The sequence below is a fragment of the Pomacea canaliculata genome, linkage group LG7 (assembly GCF_003073045.1).
Source record: "Pomacea canaliculata isolate SZHN2017 linkage group LG7, ASM307304v1, whole genome shotgun sequence".
Lineage (NCBI taxonomy): Eukaryota > Metazoa > Mollusca > Gastropoda > Architaenioglossa > Ampullariidae > Pomacea > Pomacea canaliculata.
Genome location: NC_037596.1, coordinates 10,603,018 through 10,617,724, shown reverse-complemented (window position 1 = coordinate 10,617,724; position 14,707 = coordinate 10,603,018). Strand labels below are relative to the sequence as shown.

At 37.1% G+C, this 14,707-nt stretch overlaps 1 protein-coding gene across 3 annotated transcripts in view; it reads left to right on the top strand.

Moving 5' to 3' along the window:
- LOC112567754 (rho guanine nucleotide exchange factor 11-like) overlaps positions 1 to 14,707 on the top strand; it is a 28,479-nt gene that overhangs the window by 6,713 nt on the left and 7,059 nt on the right. For 2 of the 3 annotated variants that reach the window (XM_025244558.1, XM_025244557.1), the window contains exons 7-21: positions 718 to 749; positions 1,034 to 1,108; positions 1,680 to 1,852; positions 2,338 to 2,487; positions 2,931 to 3,010; positions 3,606 to 3,731; positions 4,083 to 4,200; positions 4,838 to 5,016; positions 5,251 to 5,497; positions 6,247 to 6,334; positions 6,742 to 6,867; positions 7,249 to 7,433; positions 10,816 to 10,925; positions 11,343 to 11,538; positions 14,409 to 14,500. In XM_025244558.1, coding sequence (XP_025100343.1) covers positions 718 to 749; positions 1,034 to 1,108; positions 1,680 to 1,852; positions 2,338 to 2,487; positions 2,931 to 3,010; positions 3,606 to 3,731; positions 4,083 to 4,200; positions 4,838 to 5,016; positions 5,251 to 5,497; positions 6,247 to 6,334; positions 6,742 to 6,867; positions 7,249 to 7,433; positions 10,816 to 10,925; positions 11,343 to 11,538; positions 14,409 to 14,500 — 1,977 coding nt within the window. The remainder of the gene's footprint in view (positions 1 to 717; positions 750 to 1,033; positions 1,109 to 1,679; positions 1,853 to 2,337; positions 2,488 to 2,930; positions 3,011 to 3,605; positions 3,732 to 4,082; positions 4,201 to 4,837; positions 5,017 to 5,250; positions 5,498 to 6,246; positions 6,335 to 6,741; positions 6,868 to 7,248; positions 7,434 to 10,815; positions 10,926 to 11,342; positions 11,539 to 14,408; positions 14,501 to 14,707) is intronic. The other variant, XM_025244559.1, reaches the window with a different exon arrangement.

Sequence of the window (14,707 nt, the reverse complement as noted above, 5' to 3'; positions counted from 1 at the left end):
TTTTGTTTGTTTGTTATTTTATCTTTGTTGTTTAAATTGTGCGCTTTTACCCACACTTTCTGGATTAGTTTATGTGTTTGTTTACATACAGCTTAGTCTACATAAATCTGCCAGAAGTGATTAGAATTACAATTCAGAGAGTTGATGCTTTAAAGGCAAAAAGAGTAACTCATTCTTACTACGAAAGGGAAATCTAAAAGAGGTTTACTTTTTCAAAATATTAAGTGACCAGACATACATAAATTCTTCATCTTTGCTCATCATGTACCAGTATTGCAGATAACTAATGGTGCTCCTTTTGTTATTTGCAGCTAGAGGTAGTGTTGCGATTTATATTAGCTTCCAAATAAAACAGGACAAGTAGCTCTTGTTCTTGACTGTCATTTCCATTTCAGAAACTCTGAGATTGATTGTGCACAACTGTAGATTTTTTTAAAGAAATAAACACAATTGCATTTAAGTAGCATGGTATTTAGTACTGTTGAAATTTTTTATTTAACATAGTTAGAATGGTCTTTGAGCTAAAGTGCTAATAGGACTAACTGACCGCTAAGAAATACACTGAAGAAAAACTGGAAAGCAACAAAGCTGGCAGCATGTGAGATTGTGAGCAATGCAGAATAATTCTGTTAATGCGAATGGTGCTTGGGTAAGAAAAGAGTGCAGTTGATAATGCTGCTTTCAATTTGTCATTAAGGGGAAACCTCTGTTTTTCAGAAAGGAGACCGTCCTGCAAGGAGGGCAAAAAGGTATGTCTCACTTGTGCTGTTTTGTCCCTTCTTTCTACCCCTCATTCTCATGAACTTTATGTGTGAGCTTTGCTACCTGTGATAGTGACATAGGTAAAAAGGCAGTTAGTGGTGCATGTTGTGTGAAAATGAAGTGTATAAAGAGTATGCATTTAATTTTTGTGTGGAAGTGGTGTTGTGAATAAAGAAGGTCATTGAATTTCTTTCTTGAGTGTTGTGGCTGCAGAGTATAATTTGATATTTTTATAAATAGTGTGGATAAGAAAATGTTTTATTTGTGACAGTGATGTGGATAAGGATGAAATGTTTCGTGCCATCAACCAGTCTGGCAGTTCATCAGCATCTAGCCTGTCAAATCGGTGAGTATCTGCTTCTATGTTTATTTCTGTTGATAGATTAAACAGTCATTGATAGACTTCAACAGACTTCTATTTGTTTGATCATTTCAAATTTTTGTATAATAGTTGTTGCTTAACTCATACCTTGCAACTCTAGAAGAGCAGCCAGTTTGATAATTTTTTATTAAAGAAGTATCTTGGAAAAGAACTGCAGCATTCAAATGTGAACTAAATTTTCTTTAGTGTTACAGACTTCGATCTCTTTTTCTTACTTGACATCAGTATTGAGTCAAAGCATGCTTGTTTGTCACAAAAGGTCTGCACAGTAGAATAGTTTTTCAACATTCCTTCATCTCCTGTGTTTTGGTCATATTAATGCCTGTTATCATTTTGTTGCATTGTCTGTTAAAACAAGATTGCACATTATTTGTACAGTGTTCTTTTTTCTGTTGTTGTAGTATCTTTCATGAGTGCTACATGAAATTTATGAAAATCTTAAAGGGGAAAGGAAATCACATGCTGTAATGTTTGTAGTAAGAGTAAGGATTTTCTAAAAGTTAAACCAAACTTAACACATCATCTTCTATGACAGGAGCGCGGAGAGTCCCAGCACATCTTCAGAGTATGTAAATGACTCTGTAGCTAAGACAGAAGATGATTCTGATTTTGAAGTAGAAGAGTTACCGTCCTTGAAACAGGTTTTGGGAGAGGAAGTGTTGAAGAAACTAAAGCCAAAGGAAAAGAAGCGGCAGGAGGTCATCAATGGTAAGGAAACTAACTCCTCAATATACTGGTGTGATTATAGTTTAATTATTTTTATCCATTTTGACTTTTGTGTTCTATGTGCTAACTTCTTGGTGATTACCTTAATCTGGTAGTGATGGGCATGGGTTCTTTGACTAGAAAACTACCATTGATCACCCAGCAGATCTGACTCTTTGATTTATCAGAGAAATCAATGTGGTAGAGTGAAAAGGGTTGAAAACCTAGGCAGGTGAACCACTTACAGCCTCAGCTGTTGGATCTTTACTTGATCTGTGTGTGTGTGGGGGATCCTTTGTAATCAAGTTAATAATTTTTTTTCATGTTTGTTGCTGACATAAAGATATAGCTAAATCACAAACCAGTATGTTTTGCTTTTGATATTGCGAGGACAAAATTACTTCATTGCCTTAATGTTAAAATGTTATTAATAGGGAGTGGAATGCTATTTGTTTAAGATTGTTAATAATTTCTCGTTTGTTATACAGAGCTATTCCACACAGAAAGAGCACATCTGCGAAACCTCAAGGTCTTAGACCGACTGTTCTACCGTCAGATGCTAAGTGAAGGAGGAGGTGTTATCAAAGTTCTGGCTCAGGCATTGTTTCCCAACATAGATGAAATTATATCATTGCATGGTCAGTATGTCAAGTCTGCAAAAATTGTATTATCATTTTGGAATGAATCATGTAGCATGAGTGGAAATGCACATAGTTACACTATCAAGTTGATGTAACATGAAATTAATTTAAAGAAAATGATCAATGCATTTCAGCCTAATACCTTTGACCATATCACTTTATGTCAAGTAAAGACATGAAATGACAGTTTGGTGATTGTCATTTATTGCTAAAGATTGAAATGAGCAGTTTGTATTAAAGGAGCTTATGAATGCATTAAATTACACAATAGCGAGACATTTTTATTCAATAAAAGTTGAACGTAGCAGGAGAGTTTTAAAAGAATGATGCTTATAATCACTTTAAACAGTGATGATGGCAAGAATACTTTCATAATGGTCCATCCATGATTGTCAGCTTAGCCAGAGAACATAGCACTGTCTTGATTGCCTGTTTCACAGCTTCTATGAACAAGCAGATGAAAGAGAGACGTCCTCCTAATGGCCCAGTTGAAGATGTTGGAGACATCCTTCTCAGTCGAGTATGTTGTTATGGCTAGTGATGTTGATCCAATGTGATAAAGGATTCTTTCATTATCATCCTATCCATCTCTCTCTCACACACAAATATGCACACTGTGCTTAAATGTGTGTAAGCTGGTGTATAGTGAAACAGTTGCTTCTGTAAGAAAAAAGAATCTTCATAAATAGATGTTCACAACTGTACTACGTATATTTCAGTCTCATAAACAGTATCATAAACACAAATCAGTGGCGTAGGAACCAGGGGGGCAGCTGCCCCCCCCCCCAAAGGAAAATACGGGGGGGGGGAGGAATATCCTTTTGCCCCCCCCCCCCAAATATTTGAGACGTAATTCCTCACAAAGAGCAAAGAACAGAAGAAAGGTAGGGGAACGTAGAGAGGAGACTGTCATCACCGTGCGAGTGTGAACGCCGTTCACTGTCAGCAGGGAGTTTGCCCCCCCAACGCCGAACATCTTCCTATGCCACTGCAAATAATCTTGTTTTATTTACTATATATATATATGTGTCATCTTCCAATCAGTGATGCAGTGCATGGTAGTGTGACTATGATAATGTAGTAAAGTGAAAATAATTTATTTTTCTTCTTTGCAGTTTGACAACGAAGATGGGGAGACTTTTCGAAAAGCGTGTGCGGAGTACTGTCGAAATCAAGCATATGCCCTAGAGGAGCTGAAAAAGCAGAAGCGAAAAGAGCAACGTCTTTCCTTACTTCTCTATGTAAGTTATTGTCCAGGCCACACTCACCCTCACCCTCTTAGTTCTATATGCACATGTAAGCTTCATAACACATACACATGTATTTCAAGATTTATATCTTTAATTTTTTTGTACTCCAATCCAGAAATTGCAGTTGCTTTAACCAGGATTTTAGTCAGATGACAACAATTAACAGTTTTTATTGCATTGAGAAGAATGCATATTGCCTTGAGCTATGTACAGTAATAGCAATGAGAGCTCAAATATGTGTGTATGTTGGGGGTGGTGCTGAGGGGGAGCAATATGTCTGCATGTTTTTCATGCTTTTTTTTTTTACTAAACATAGTAACTGATTGTTGCCTTCATCTCTAGGAGGCAGAGGCCAGTCCTTTGTGTCGCAAGCTGGAACTTAAAGACATTGTGCCTTGTCAGATGCAGCGGTTAACCAAGTATCCCATGCTGATTGAGAACCTCATGAAGTATACTTCAAGTATGTGGCTATGTCTGAGTTAATCCGTGATCTCTGATGTCACCACGTGGCACATACACTGTCCCAACCTATTGTCTCACCACCATCATTCCATTCAATAGATATGTTCAGCAAAAAAGCAAAGCCTTTGGCATAAAGAGTATAGGATCTGTAACTAGGAGTAACTTAAGGGGAAATCCATTTTGCCACGGTCTGGCAACTGGCAGGATTGGCAAGATAATGAGCCAAAGCTGAACATACTTGTAATTTTTTTTTTTAAAGCATGAAGATGATGTAAGAACATGATAGTGCATTTCCTGACTTAGCAGAAAACTCAATGTGCTTTGCAAGAGAAAGGACTTAACATAAAGTAACGGGGACTCAAAATGCACAGTCCAATTTATGTTGGTAAAGAGGACCAAAAAAAAATTAATAGCCTTCAGCATTGTAGTTTCCCTTATGTTCTAATTGTGCATTTTTGAAATACCATTTTTCTTGTGATTTTTTTTTTCTTCTCATGTATTGACTTTAAAGGTGCCCCAATAACATCTTCCAATTTCTTCAAATGGATGGCAGACAAAGTGGGATAACAGAATGTAATCTATGCTTTTTGGGCTTACTTTCAAAAACTGCAGTCATTAACCATCTTTGTCTACAGCCACCTCTCAGGAGTACCCGAGGTTAGAAAGGGCATTGGAGCGAAGCAAGCACATTTTGGCTTACGTCAATCAAGCCATCAGGGAGTGTGAGAATTACCACAAGCTGAGAGACATGCAGAAGCGCCTGGACTGCCGGGCCATTGATAGCTCCACTGACCCTAACCTCACGGGGTTCAAGGTTAGTTTATGTGTTGGTTGTGTTTGGCTAAGACCAAGCAGAATGAGTCTGCTCCCACAATTTGTTTCATTATCAATCTTTAGTGTTGTCTGGTTGTGTAGTTCATATATGTCTTCATGCTAGACAAGTGTCAAACCTTGTTTCACAGTTATCAGTAGGTTACTACCACAGTTTAATTATTTTGAAGGCAAAGTTTGTCTGTATTCCTCAAAACAATGCTGTGTTTTTTGCTAGGCTCTTGATCTTACCAAGCACAAACTGGTGTATGATGGGCCTCTCGTGTGGCGTTTACGATCACATCGTCAGATTGAGCTGCAAGTGCTACTCCTTGAAGATATCCTGGTGCTGCTTCAGCGGGTTGATGACAAACTGGTGCTTAAATGCCAGTCCACTAACACTCAGACCAGTGGTACTGAGTACAAATACACTCACAGTCCTGTCCTCAAACTTCAAAACCTATTGGCCAGAAATGTTGCTACAGGTACTATATGCCTTGGCTTGTAGTGCCAACAAGTTTCTTACTTTTGTTTTATTATAATTTTAAGGTTTTTTAAAATTTTAATTAAAACTGACAATTTTCAAGGTTTTTCCCCATCAGGAGCAATCACCTTATATCAGCGTAAAATTCCTGCTGGATTGAGTATTTGATTTTAACTCAATCCAAATATACTTAAATGACAGTTTTAGAAGGGACAGAACATTTGTGGGTAGCCAGCAACTGGACATGCAACTATTTGAAAATTTGTTACGAAAGAAGTTTTTCTAGCAACAGAACTGCTGCATTTGAAAGTAAAATAAATTCTCTAGAGAATTGCATATCTTGAAAGTTATTTCTTATTCAGGAATGAGTTAATGCTGCTGGTGGTGCTTATTGCATGGGTATCAAATCTTTGACCAAAACATAATATTAAGAGAACATAAAACCAATGACTTTGTACAAGGCATGGTTGCCACACTTCTAGAACACCAGAAACCTCTACAACAGTCTTACAATGTAGGCTGGTTTGGCCGTGTGACCTGTCATGACTGTGCTTGAAGGTACCTTGGAGGGTGGTCGAAGCCACAGTGGCCAGAGTCTTACACTAGGGCATTGGCTCCTTTGTTCCCAATTCCTCTAGCAGGTCTTTTTTTGTGTGCTTGGACTAGAAGGTATGCTGTATTTCTTTGTTCAGCATTTTGTAGCCGGATTTATTGCAGAATCACTAAGGCTGTGTTTGTTTTCCTCCTTAGACAAAAGAGCATTCTTTGTCATCAACACATCTGACACTGGACCACAGATTTATGAGTTTGCTGCTCCATCAGCGGATGCCCGTAAAATGTAGGTTGATTTTTCTCATTAATACTTTTTGAAGCAGGGAGGCTTGTTTTGGTTGGGAGTTTTTCTTTGTTAATTAAAAAAAAATAATAATTGAATGCCTCTAAACTGCCTTTGGATATCTAATGAATCATTTGTCCCTGTAAAATACTGCCTAGAGGTACTTAACTGTCCTTAAAGAAGTAAAATTGAGTTCCACATGATCATATTGCTCGCTAGTTTAGTTTTTATTCAGGATTACAGTTCATCTGTTGGTGTTTTCAACATGCTTAAAACATTGCTATTTATATTAATTGCCTCCCTTAGTTGATAATGTGGAATGATTACCCCTCCCAAGGATATGCTGATAATAAGATAGGTCTCTTGTGAGTTACAGAGATGTTGGTAAAATATGTACAATATGTCAACAGGTGGTGCAAGCATATTAATGAGAAGGCAGAGGAGATCAAGAAGATAGAGAAACATATTGGCAGGAGGCCGCAAATGCTTCCAACTGACGAAGTTACTGTGCGAAATCGGGTGTATGGTTCTTCAGCGTAAGCATGATTTATTGTATGCATGGACAAATAAAATCCTTGTTGTGTCATGCCTGTGCATGTGGGTAGGGTAAAGGGGTTTGGGTATTCTGTGTTTGAATAATGTACAATGATGCATGGAATTTTTTTTCATGCATCAATAGTACTGATCACATAGTATGAAGTTTCCGATAGATGTGTGTAATTCCTTCCTGCATGGAACATGAATGAATCAACATTTCATTGTAGATGGCCATTTTTACATTCTTGGCCTTGCAAATATGGAGCAGTTTGACAGATGTTATATAACCGTTGTGTACCAACTTGATCATTTATCCATATTAAAGGATAGGTAACTGCCACCATACTTGCCTGACATAGATGTGTGATTATGGGTCACAGAACTCCACCACCTTCAGAGGTACAAGCAGTGGAAGCAGTTCCAAAGCCTAGTCAGTCCGTTCCAGAAGAGGAGGGCATTATTGCAACTCCAGCAACTGAGTACCCATCAGTGCTTATCCAGCCAGACCAGATCAGTGTGTCTGGGGCTGTCACCACCCAGGCCACTCCAGTGTTATCTCCTTTTGGTGAGTGCCTTTTGTGTATGGAGGGAATCAGGTAGTATTGGTGAGATGTACATAAACCTTTTGCAAACTGGCTACATAAAATCAGACACTCCACTTTGTTTTCATCATAAGTTTTCCAAAAATATTGTACACCTTAAAGAAATGGGAAAAGAAAGTCTTATAAAGGTCAACATAAGGATGCTGGAATGACTAAACCTGAAAAATATGTGTCAATATACACTTTCAGAACTTTTTGTTTTTAGAGGTTAAAAAAAAATTAAAGTGATTGTACCCACAACAATATTCACTACAAAAAGAAAACAAAAAAAGTGTAATAAGAAGTTGTATAAAAAAAAAGCTGTTACTGATGGTAGAAATTTTGAAGAGAAAAATGGAAATTTTCTTTTTTAAAAAAAAACCCATTAAAGTGGAGGTGATACCATGTGAAAACATTTGTACTGGCAGTGTCTGATTTTTGTGGTGATTTGATCATATTTGTCTGTTTTTGATCTTTAAACTTGTCATTAAGAGTTGTGTCATTCATTGTAAATAACATTTTCCTTATCTGATAACATACTACGCTTAGTGCTCTTTGTATTTTTTAACCACTTGCGCCATCATTTGCAAATTCCAATATGTGAAATTAAAGGTAAGTACAGACAAATTTATCATCTGTATCTCTGTATATATATATACTCCTTTACTGACAGCTTTGCTTAATCTAAGCTAAATTTCAAATGCAGTAATCCAACACTGTACAGCTGGAAGTAATTAGTCCATTTTAAGCAGAGCACTCTAATATGCACACAGCATTATTATTATTTGCACCTCATTCTCACTTCTATAACATTCACAGGCAGTAGAATTCCATGCATTTTTTCTTTTTAAAAAAGTTTAAAGGTGTGTACTAATAGCCTACCCATTGTAATATTGTTTGTAACTTGAATTGAGTTGTTATGCACACAAAGGAAATGTAGGATAATGTAACTGACTTTAGTCACAGGTGAAAATGTGCATAACAGGAATGTGACTTGGAACTAACTGCAAGATTATCGTTGGAATGAGGATAGACGTAAAATTTGTGCAGTATGCTACACTTGTTTTTTTTCCCTTATCCATTGTTTTAAAACATCAAGTGCTTGTGCTCATGTATATAGATTAGCATGAGCAGGCAGACAGAATTTTCCATGTCCCTTTTTTCTTTTTTCTGATGATGCTCTGCCTAATCCATTAATTAAACATCCACAGACTGACAGTGTAACTCATGAATGCATTATTTTATTGTGCCCTTTTTACTACCTGAAGATTAAGGAAGAAGGCAAATTCTCCATTTCAAACAAATTTTAAAGGGAATTATCCCAGCATGCAAAGTAAACATCATTAAAACTTAAAGTTTCCACTTCGCGAATATGCTCCTAAGTCAAGAAAACTTTTTCTGTAATAAATTAGCAAATGTGAGGATACTTTGCAAAATGAGCCCACCTTGTAAAACATTTTTCGTTTTCAGACATTCATGGGTTGCACTAGTCCTAAGTCTGCTGGTATTAACTGCTTTGATGACATTTATGGGATGCTGTGTTTGACATAGATGCTTGCAAATGCAGTGCTTTCCTGGCTTGTAGCTTTTGCTTCCCCTCCTTCAAATCCCTCTCCTCCCACCCACCCCCCCATCTATCATACCATCAACTTTCCCCTCTAAGCCTGTCCGTCTTCACTATAACCTGCACTCCAATAATGACCAAAGGCATCACTTCATGAATGCTGCATTTCCTGTTTCTCTTTGAACAGCTTAGTCCATTTGCTGAGTAAACACTTAGCAGACAACAACAACAATTTTAGCATATGGTTTTTTAAACATTTCCCCTTTTTGGTCATAAATAAAACGAGTTATGAGCTGAATCAATTGTAGTTTTTAGATTCTGAGCACCATCAAGAGTTGATTAATAATTAGATCATTTGCTAAGTCTTTTTTTTTTTTTCAAACAACCCCCCCAAAAAGAGCATTCTCACTCAGGGTTTGTCCCTTACCCCACTAACATTAAATATCAGCAGATAAAACCAAAAGCATGGAGTGGACATTTCTCTTTCTTTTATGAAGTTAGATGGAAAGGACTGAATCAGGACTGTCATTTGTTGCTACAGTAGCCTAAAGCATAAGAAGTTGAAGAAACAGTAGCAGCTGTATTGATGGCTTACAGATATCATGGATTGTTTCTTTTTACACTGATTCTGTATTAACAGGCAGCTAGGCAGTGCTGAAAGAGAATATTCTTAACTAGACCATAATTTAAAACTTTAATTTTAAATCTAAATCATTTTGAGAAAACAGTAGTTTGCATAGACGTTACAGGATTACACTGAGATAGTCTAAGAACCTGTCTGTAGCTGTGTCAGCACAACAAGAGATGCTACAATGCCAATGATAGGGGAATAGTTTAGGAAAGGGTGGCATGTTCTCAAACACCTCAGGTTCAGGTGTTGGCCATCTTTGTGGTAGAGGTGAGCTGTACACACTTTACATTCCTTTCCCATTGCTACTAATGCCTTTTTTTTAACCTTATGCCGATTCCCTTATTTTCCTGCAAAGTTTCCCGATCTTCCCCCCTGATGCTCATCCCGTATCTTCCTGCAGAGTTTCCTTTTTTCCTGATAAAACATCCTGTATTTTTCTGCAAGTGACTTTACCCTCCTTCTCTTCTCCTTCATTCAGCACTGACCATGGTAGCACAAAGAATGTTCTGAAGCGCTAGCCACAGTATCGAGAAGAGCAGTATTGCAGTTTTGAGCATCTCTTTATTTTAGAGCTTTTTGCTTAGGCATTTAATATTGAATATTCCATTATAATTTGTTAATAAAAGAATAGAGCAGTGTTAGAACAGTGGCATTATAAAACTATTAAAAGCTTTAAAGCTCTTTGGCAGCTGTGCCACATTGCCTGAATTGCACTGACCCCCCTAAGAAACATTAGAGATTTTTTTTCATGGAGACTAAACACCTTGTGCAATTGTAACTAGCTGAGTACTGTGCATTCTGTAGGCTACTGGCTGAACTTGCTCACTGCAGATAAACTTTTATCCCCGTATGAATTTACGCTTTATCTCTTTTTCTTTTGCCTTAGCAAACTCCCAGAAGTGTTGCAAATCTTTTGCTTTTTGGCAGTCTCTTTGGCCCCAGCTCTCACATTCAAACCCTTCCATTTCCTCCTCTCCAGGAGGCTCTTCGGTTCTTTTCCTTTTGGTTTGTCCTGCAGAAAGTACACCCCAATGAAATATTCTGAGTCCTGTTTTTTTCTCAATGTTCCCTTCCTCTCTTTGATTTCACCCCTCTCCCTAAAGGTCTTCTCCCATTTTCTTACATTTAAAAAATATTTTCTCTCACACCTTCTTGGCCTGATAACTTACAGAGAGGCTGCGAAGGAATGACCAATTGATAGAATCAGCCTTGAGTGAGAAAGAAAAACTGGTGGCAGAGGTGCTGCACTTGTCCCAGAAGCAGTATCATCACTTGTCCCAGGTTTGTAGGCTATGTCCTATTTAGGAGACCATGCAAACATATATAGACACAAGAGAAACAGACTTCTCAAACAAGACTTAAGTGATAACAAAATGCTTCTGTCAAGGCTGCCATGATGAGAAGAATGCTTATATTAAAGATTGACATGAAAGCACCACAAGTCATCCAGAAACCATGCCCTTGCATAAGACTGGCGCAGAAGTGTTGAAGGAAATTTTTTTCCATTTAGCAATATTAATAGGAACTAAAGCATTATATGAGCCCAGTGGAAAAGATATGTGTGGCATAAAGTAAATGAACCTAGAACAAACTATTTTACAAAGGGAAAAGGGTAAATACAAAGCTGAGAGTATTTCAGTTTCTTGTGCCAGCCAATATGTTTGATCCAATCCTTGGTTTGGCTACTTGCATTATCAGAGGGAAATGACAAGTTTGGACGAGGATGAATATGCGGAGCAGTCACTGATCATCTCAGGCATACAGACCTGTAATGGCCTGATTCAGCTCATATCATCATGTGCTTCTAGTCTGGCATCTGTCCCAGAACAGCATGGGTCCCTAACAAGTCCTGGAACCCAAACCAGTTCACATCCGGATCTCACATCCACTCCGTGTATGTTTGACACATTTATTATCATGTTGGATGTTGTAAAACCTTTTTTGTTTGTGTATATTATATTCCACCAAGATAAAACAATTATTTTTTATAGTTTCCCTCCCTTGTCCCCACCAAATTAGTGTCAGCAGAGTATGATCCAGTCATCAGAAGAATGCAGCTGGGTGTTGATGTGTTGTGTGGATACCCTGTGGCATGGTATTTCCTTGCATGAACAGCAGCAAGCTAGGAATAGGTGTTTTAGTGAAGTCGTATATATAGGTCCAGCCCTGAAATATTTTATGTGGTGCTCTCAAGTGTCAAAATCTGAGCTGATTTTCCAAGCATGTGCTGTAAAAATGGCTTTCATCCTGCTTTGAAAACCAAACAACAAGAGCAAAAGTTTCATTCCATGCATATGTCATGACTCATTTTTTAATCTCTCAGTCAATAGTCAGGGGCCAGTTATCTTTCAAATCAGTCATCTTTGAATTTCTGATATACAGACCCCCATGCTCAATATTTTATTGTTTGACTCCTTCAAAGCACATAATATCTTGTACTTGGGAACTTGGCAAACGTTTTATCTGCACTGTATCTTCATAATGCCTGGATTTAAGCCTTCCTTGAGCATGGCCTTCTCTCACTTTCGGAACCAAGAATTGCAGAATGTTTTCTGTACAACGAATACTTGGTGGTTTTTCAGTCTTTGCTGGTAGGGGCTGATTAACTTCTGCTTTTGGGGGGTGTTGTGGTGGATTTTCTTATATTTATTGAATATATTTATTTCTTGTCATATTCATCTCAGGGCTGTCTACTGTTGTACATAATCACATTTCTGGGTTTGTTTATACATAGTTTTTTTTTTTCCAGTATATTTTTCTCACAAGTCACCTTTTTATCATCTTCATTTTAATATTTAAACTTTTTATTAAGTTTAGAGCATTGGATATAGTCTGCAAGAACCACAAGATCTTTGTCTTTCATTTTATAAAGTAATATTTCAAAAAAGGTATTTTAAAAAAATATCATGTGAACTGGGCACAAGAGTTCTCTTTACTTTTATAGCTCTGATTGAGCAAGAGAATAATGTATCCTAGGAGCATCATTTTGTGTTTCCTACATTGTGTTTCTAAATTATATTATTTTGCTGGACACTAAATTTGTCTTACTGCCATCTTGTTTTTAGATCTAACATTGCTAATATATGTTCATTGCAGCAATGGCTTTTAACATACTTGCTACTCAACAGCAATAATAATAATAGATGTATACAGACAAACATATATTTATTTAGAGTTTTCTTTATTCATAGCTAATTTGATGTGATCAGCTGCCTTTCATCCAAGTGTGTTTGTAATTGCCACAGGGTATTCCCACTAACATGTTCATAAAGCCAGTCCGGTGCATGTTGTGATATAATGACAGTTCCTTGTGGTGCTGTGTCCTGTCAGAAGTCCGCATAACCCAAATGTTTGATTTTAGGGAGTTTTACTTTGTTACTTGTGGGTCCTCCAAAATGAAGGGGTTGACATGAAGAAACTAAACTCCTCTTCAAACAGCATATTGTACAGACCCACTAATCAACAGAATGAAAGTATGTGATTAGAACCTCAGGGAAGGAGCTTTTCATGTATCACAGAGCAGTGGGATCAGGGACTGTCGGTTTGAAGGTAGAGGGAATTATGGGAAAGGAGCATTGCGTGGCTCTAGCTAATTTTATTTGCATTCTCCAAAGACTTAAGGGGACTAGTTGTAATTACATTTTTTTCAATGACAAACTGTTGAATATTTTTTCCTTCAGAAGTACCAGCAGCACAGAGACATTCTGTTAACAGATGCACGCTGTACATTGTGTATGACACATTTATATTAATCAAGATGTATATCCAAGATGACATCCAGCCATCCTGTATATTTGGTTTATTTTTTTTTTTTTTTTACTAAACTTTTGCACTATATTTATAGTCATTTATACAGTTTACACTTTGTCACAGATTTATTTTAACAAGGACCAGTTTTCATTGTTTGCAATGTTGGTGTTGATCGTATTGAGGATGGCAAAGTTAATAAAATTTTGAGAAAACAAATCTTACCTCTAGACTATTACCCACTTTGTGAAAACCCTGTCCGCCATTTTTATCTTATAATTTCATTTTCATCTTTGCTCCGCACTGTTTTGTATTTTTGACTGTTGTTTTGTATTTCCCTTACCTTGCCCCTTTTAAAATTCTTATTGTTCTGGGATTAGATTTCATTTTACCTTATATTACTTAATTTTGCCTGTAGTTCTGCAAATACTAATGGGCTGCCACATGTTGACCATTTCAAGAGAAAGATGTTTCTCGTTCCATTGACAACAGCATGTTTTCATAGAAAACTGCCTGGGGGTGGATAATTGGCCGCTATATCATTGAGACATGAGAGAACACTTTTGTGTCCACCAAGTCAGCTTTTCTGCAAGTTTTTTAACGTTTCAGATAAAGCACCACCAAATTTCCTTTTATCTAAGGATTATCATGTTAGTTTTATTTTTCATTGCTTGTGTTAAGGCATGAGCATGCATAAGCTATTTTATTGTTTCCTGATATTTTTTCAGTTTCTTCAGGGAGGCTTTTATAACAGTTTTGCTCTAATTTTCACTTTTCTTTTATTGAAATTTTGAATTTTATTTTTTGGCAATGTATATATATTAAGTATATTAAGAGAATAAAACAGATAAATGACTAAAACCATTGCAGTTGAGGTCATTGAAACTTGCAGAATAGTTACTTAGTGGAACTGGAGGGTGGGGATGCAGTCACCTTGATCAGAGAGCATGGTTTTAACCTTGTCAATTGCTTTTGACAAACATGGTGGCTTTGCTAAAACTTTGTCTGTCTGTCCAGCACATCAAGAGCAGAAGGCCACAGTGCCTGTCCCCATGGACCAGCTTCGCAACATGGCTCAAGACATGAATAGTATCCTGTCAAACCTGCTGGTCAGTCCAGTGTGAAGTGACAGACACAAAAAAAAAAAATTGTTTACATGTGTGTTGGGGAATAATTTAAGTGAATATATTGACCAGTCTTTGATAGTTTTAGAGAGGTTTCTTTGCACTAAACAAATTAAAAATAGTCTGGCACATGTTCTTCCTGGCATTATAATTTTAAAATTTCTGCTTTGATGAAAAATTGTCTGTCCTGTT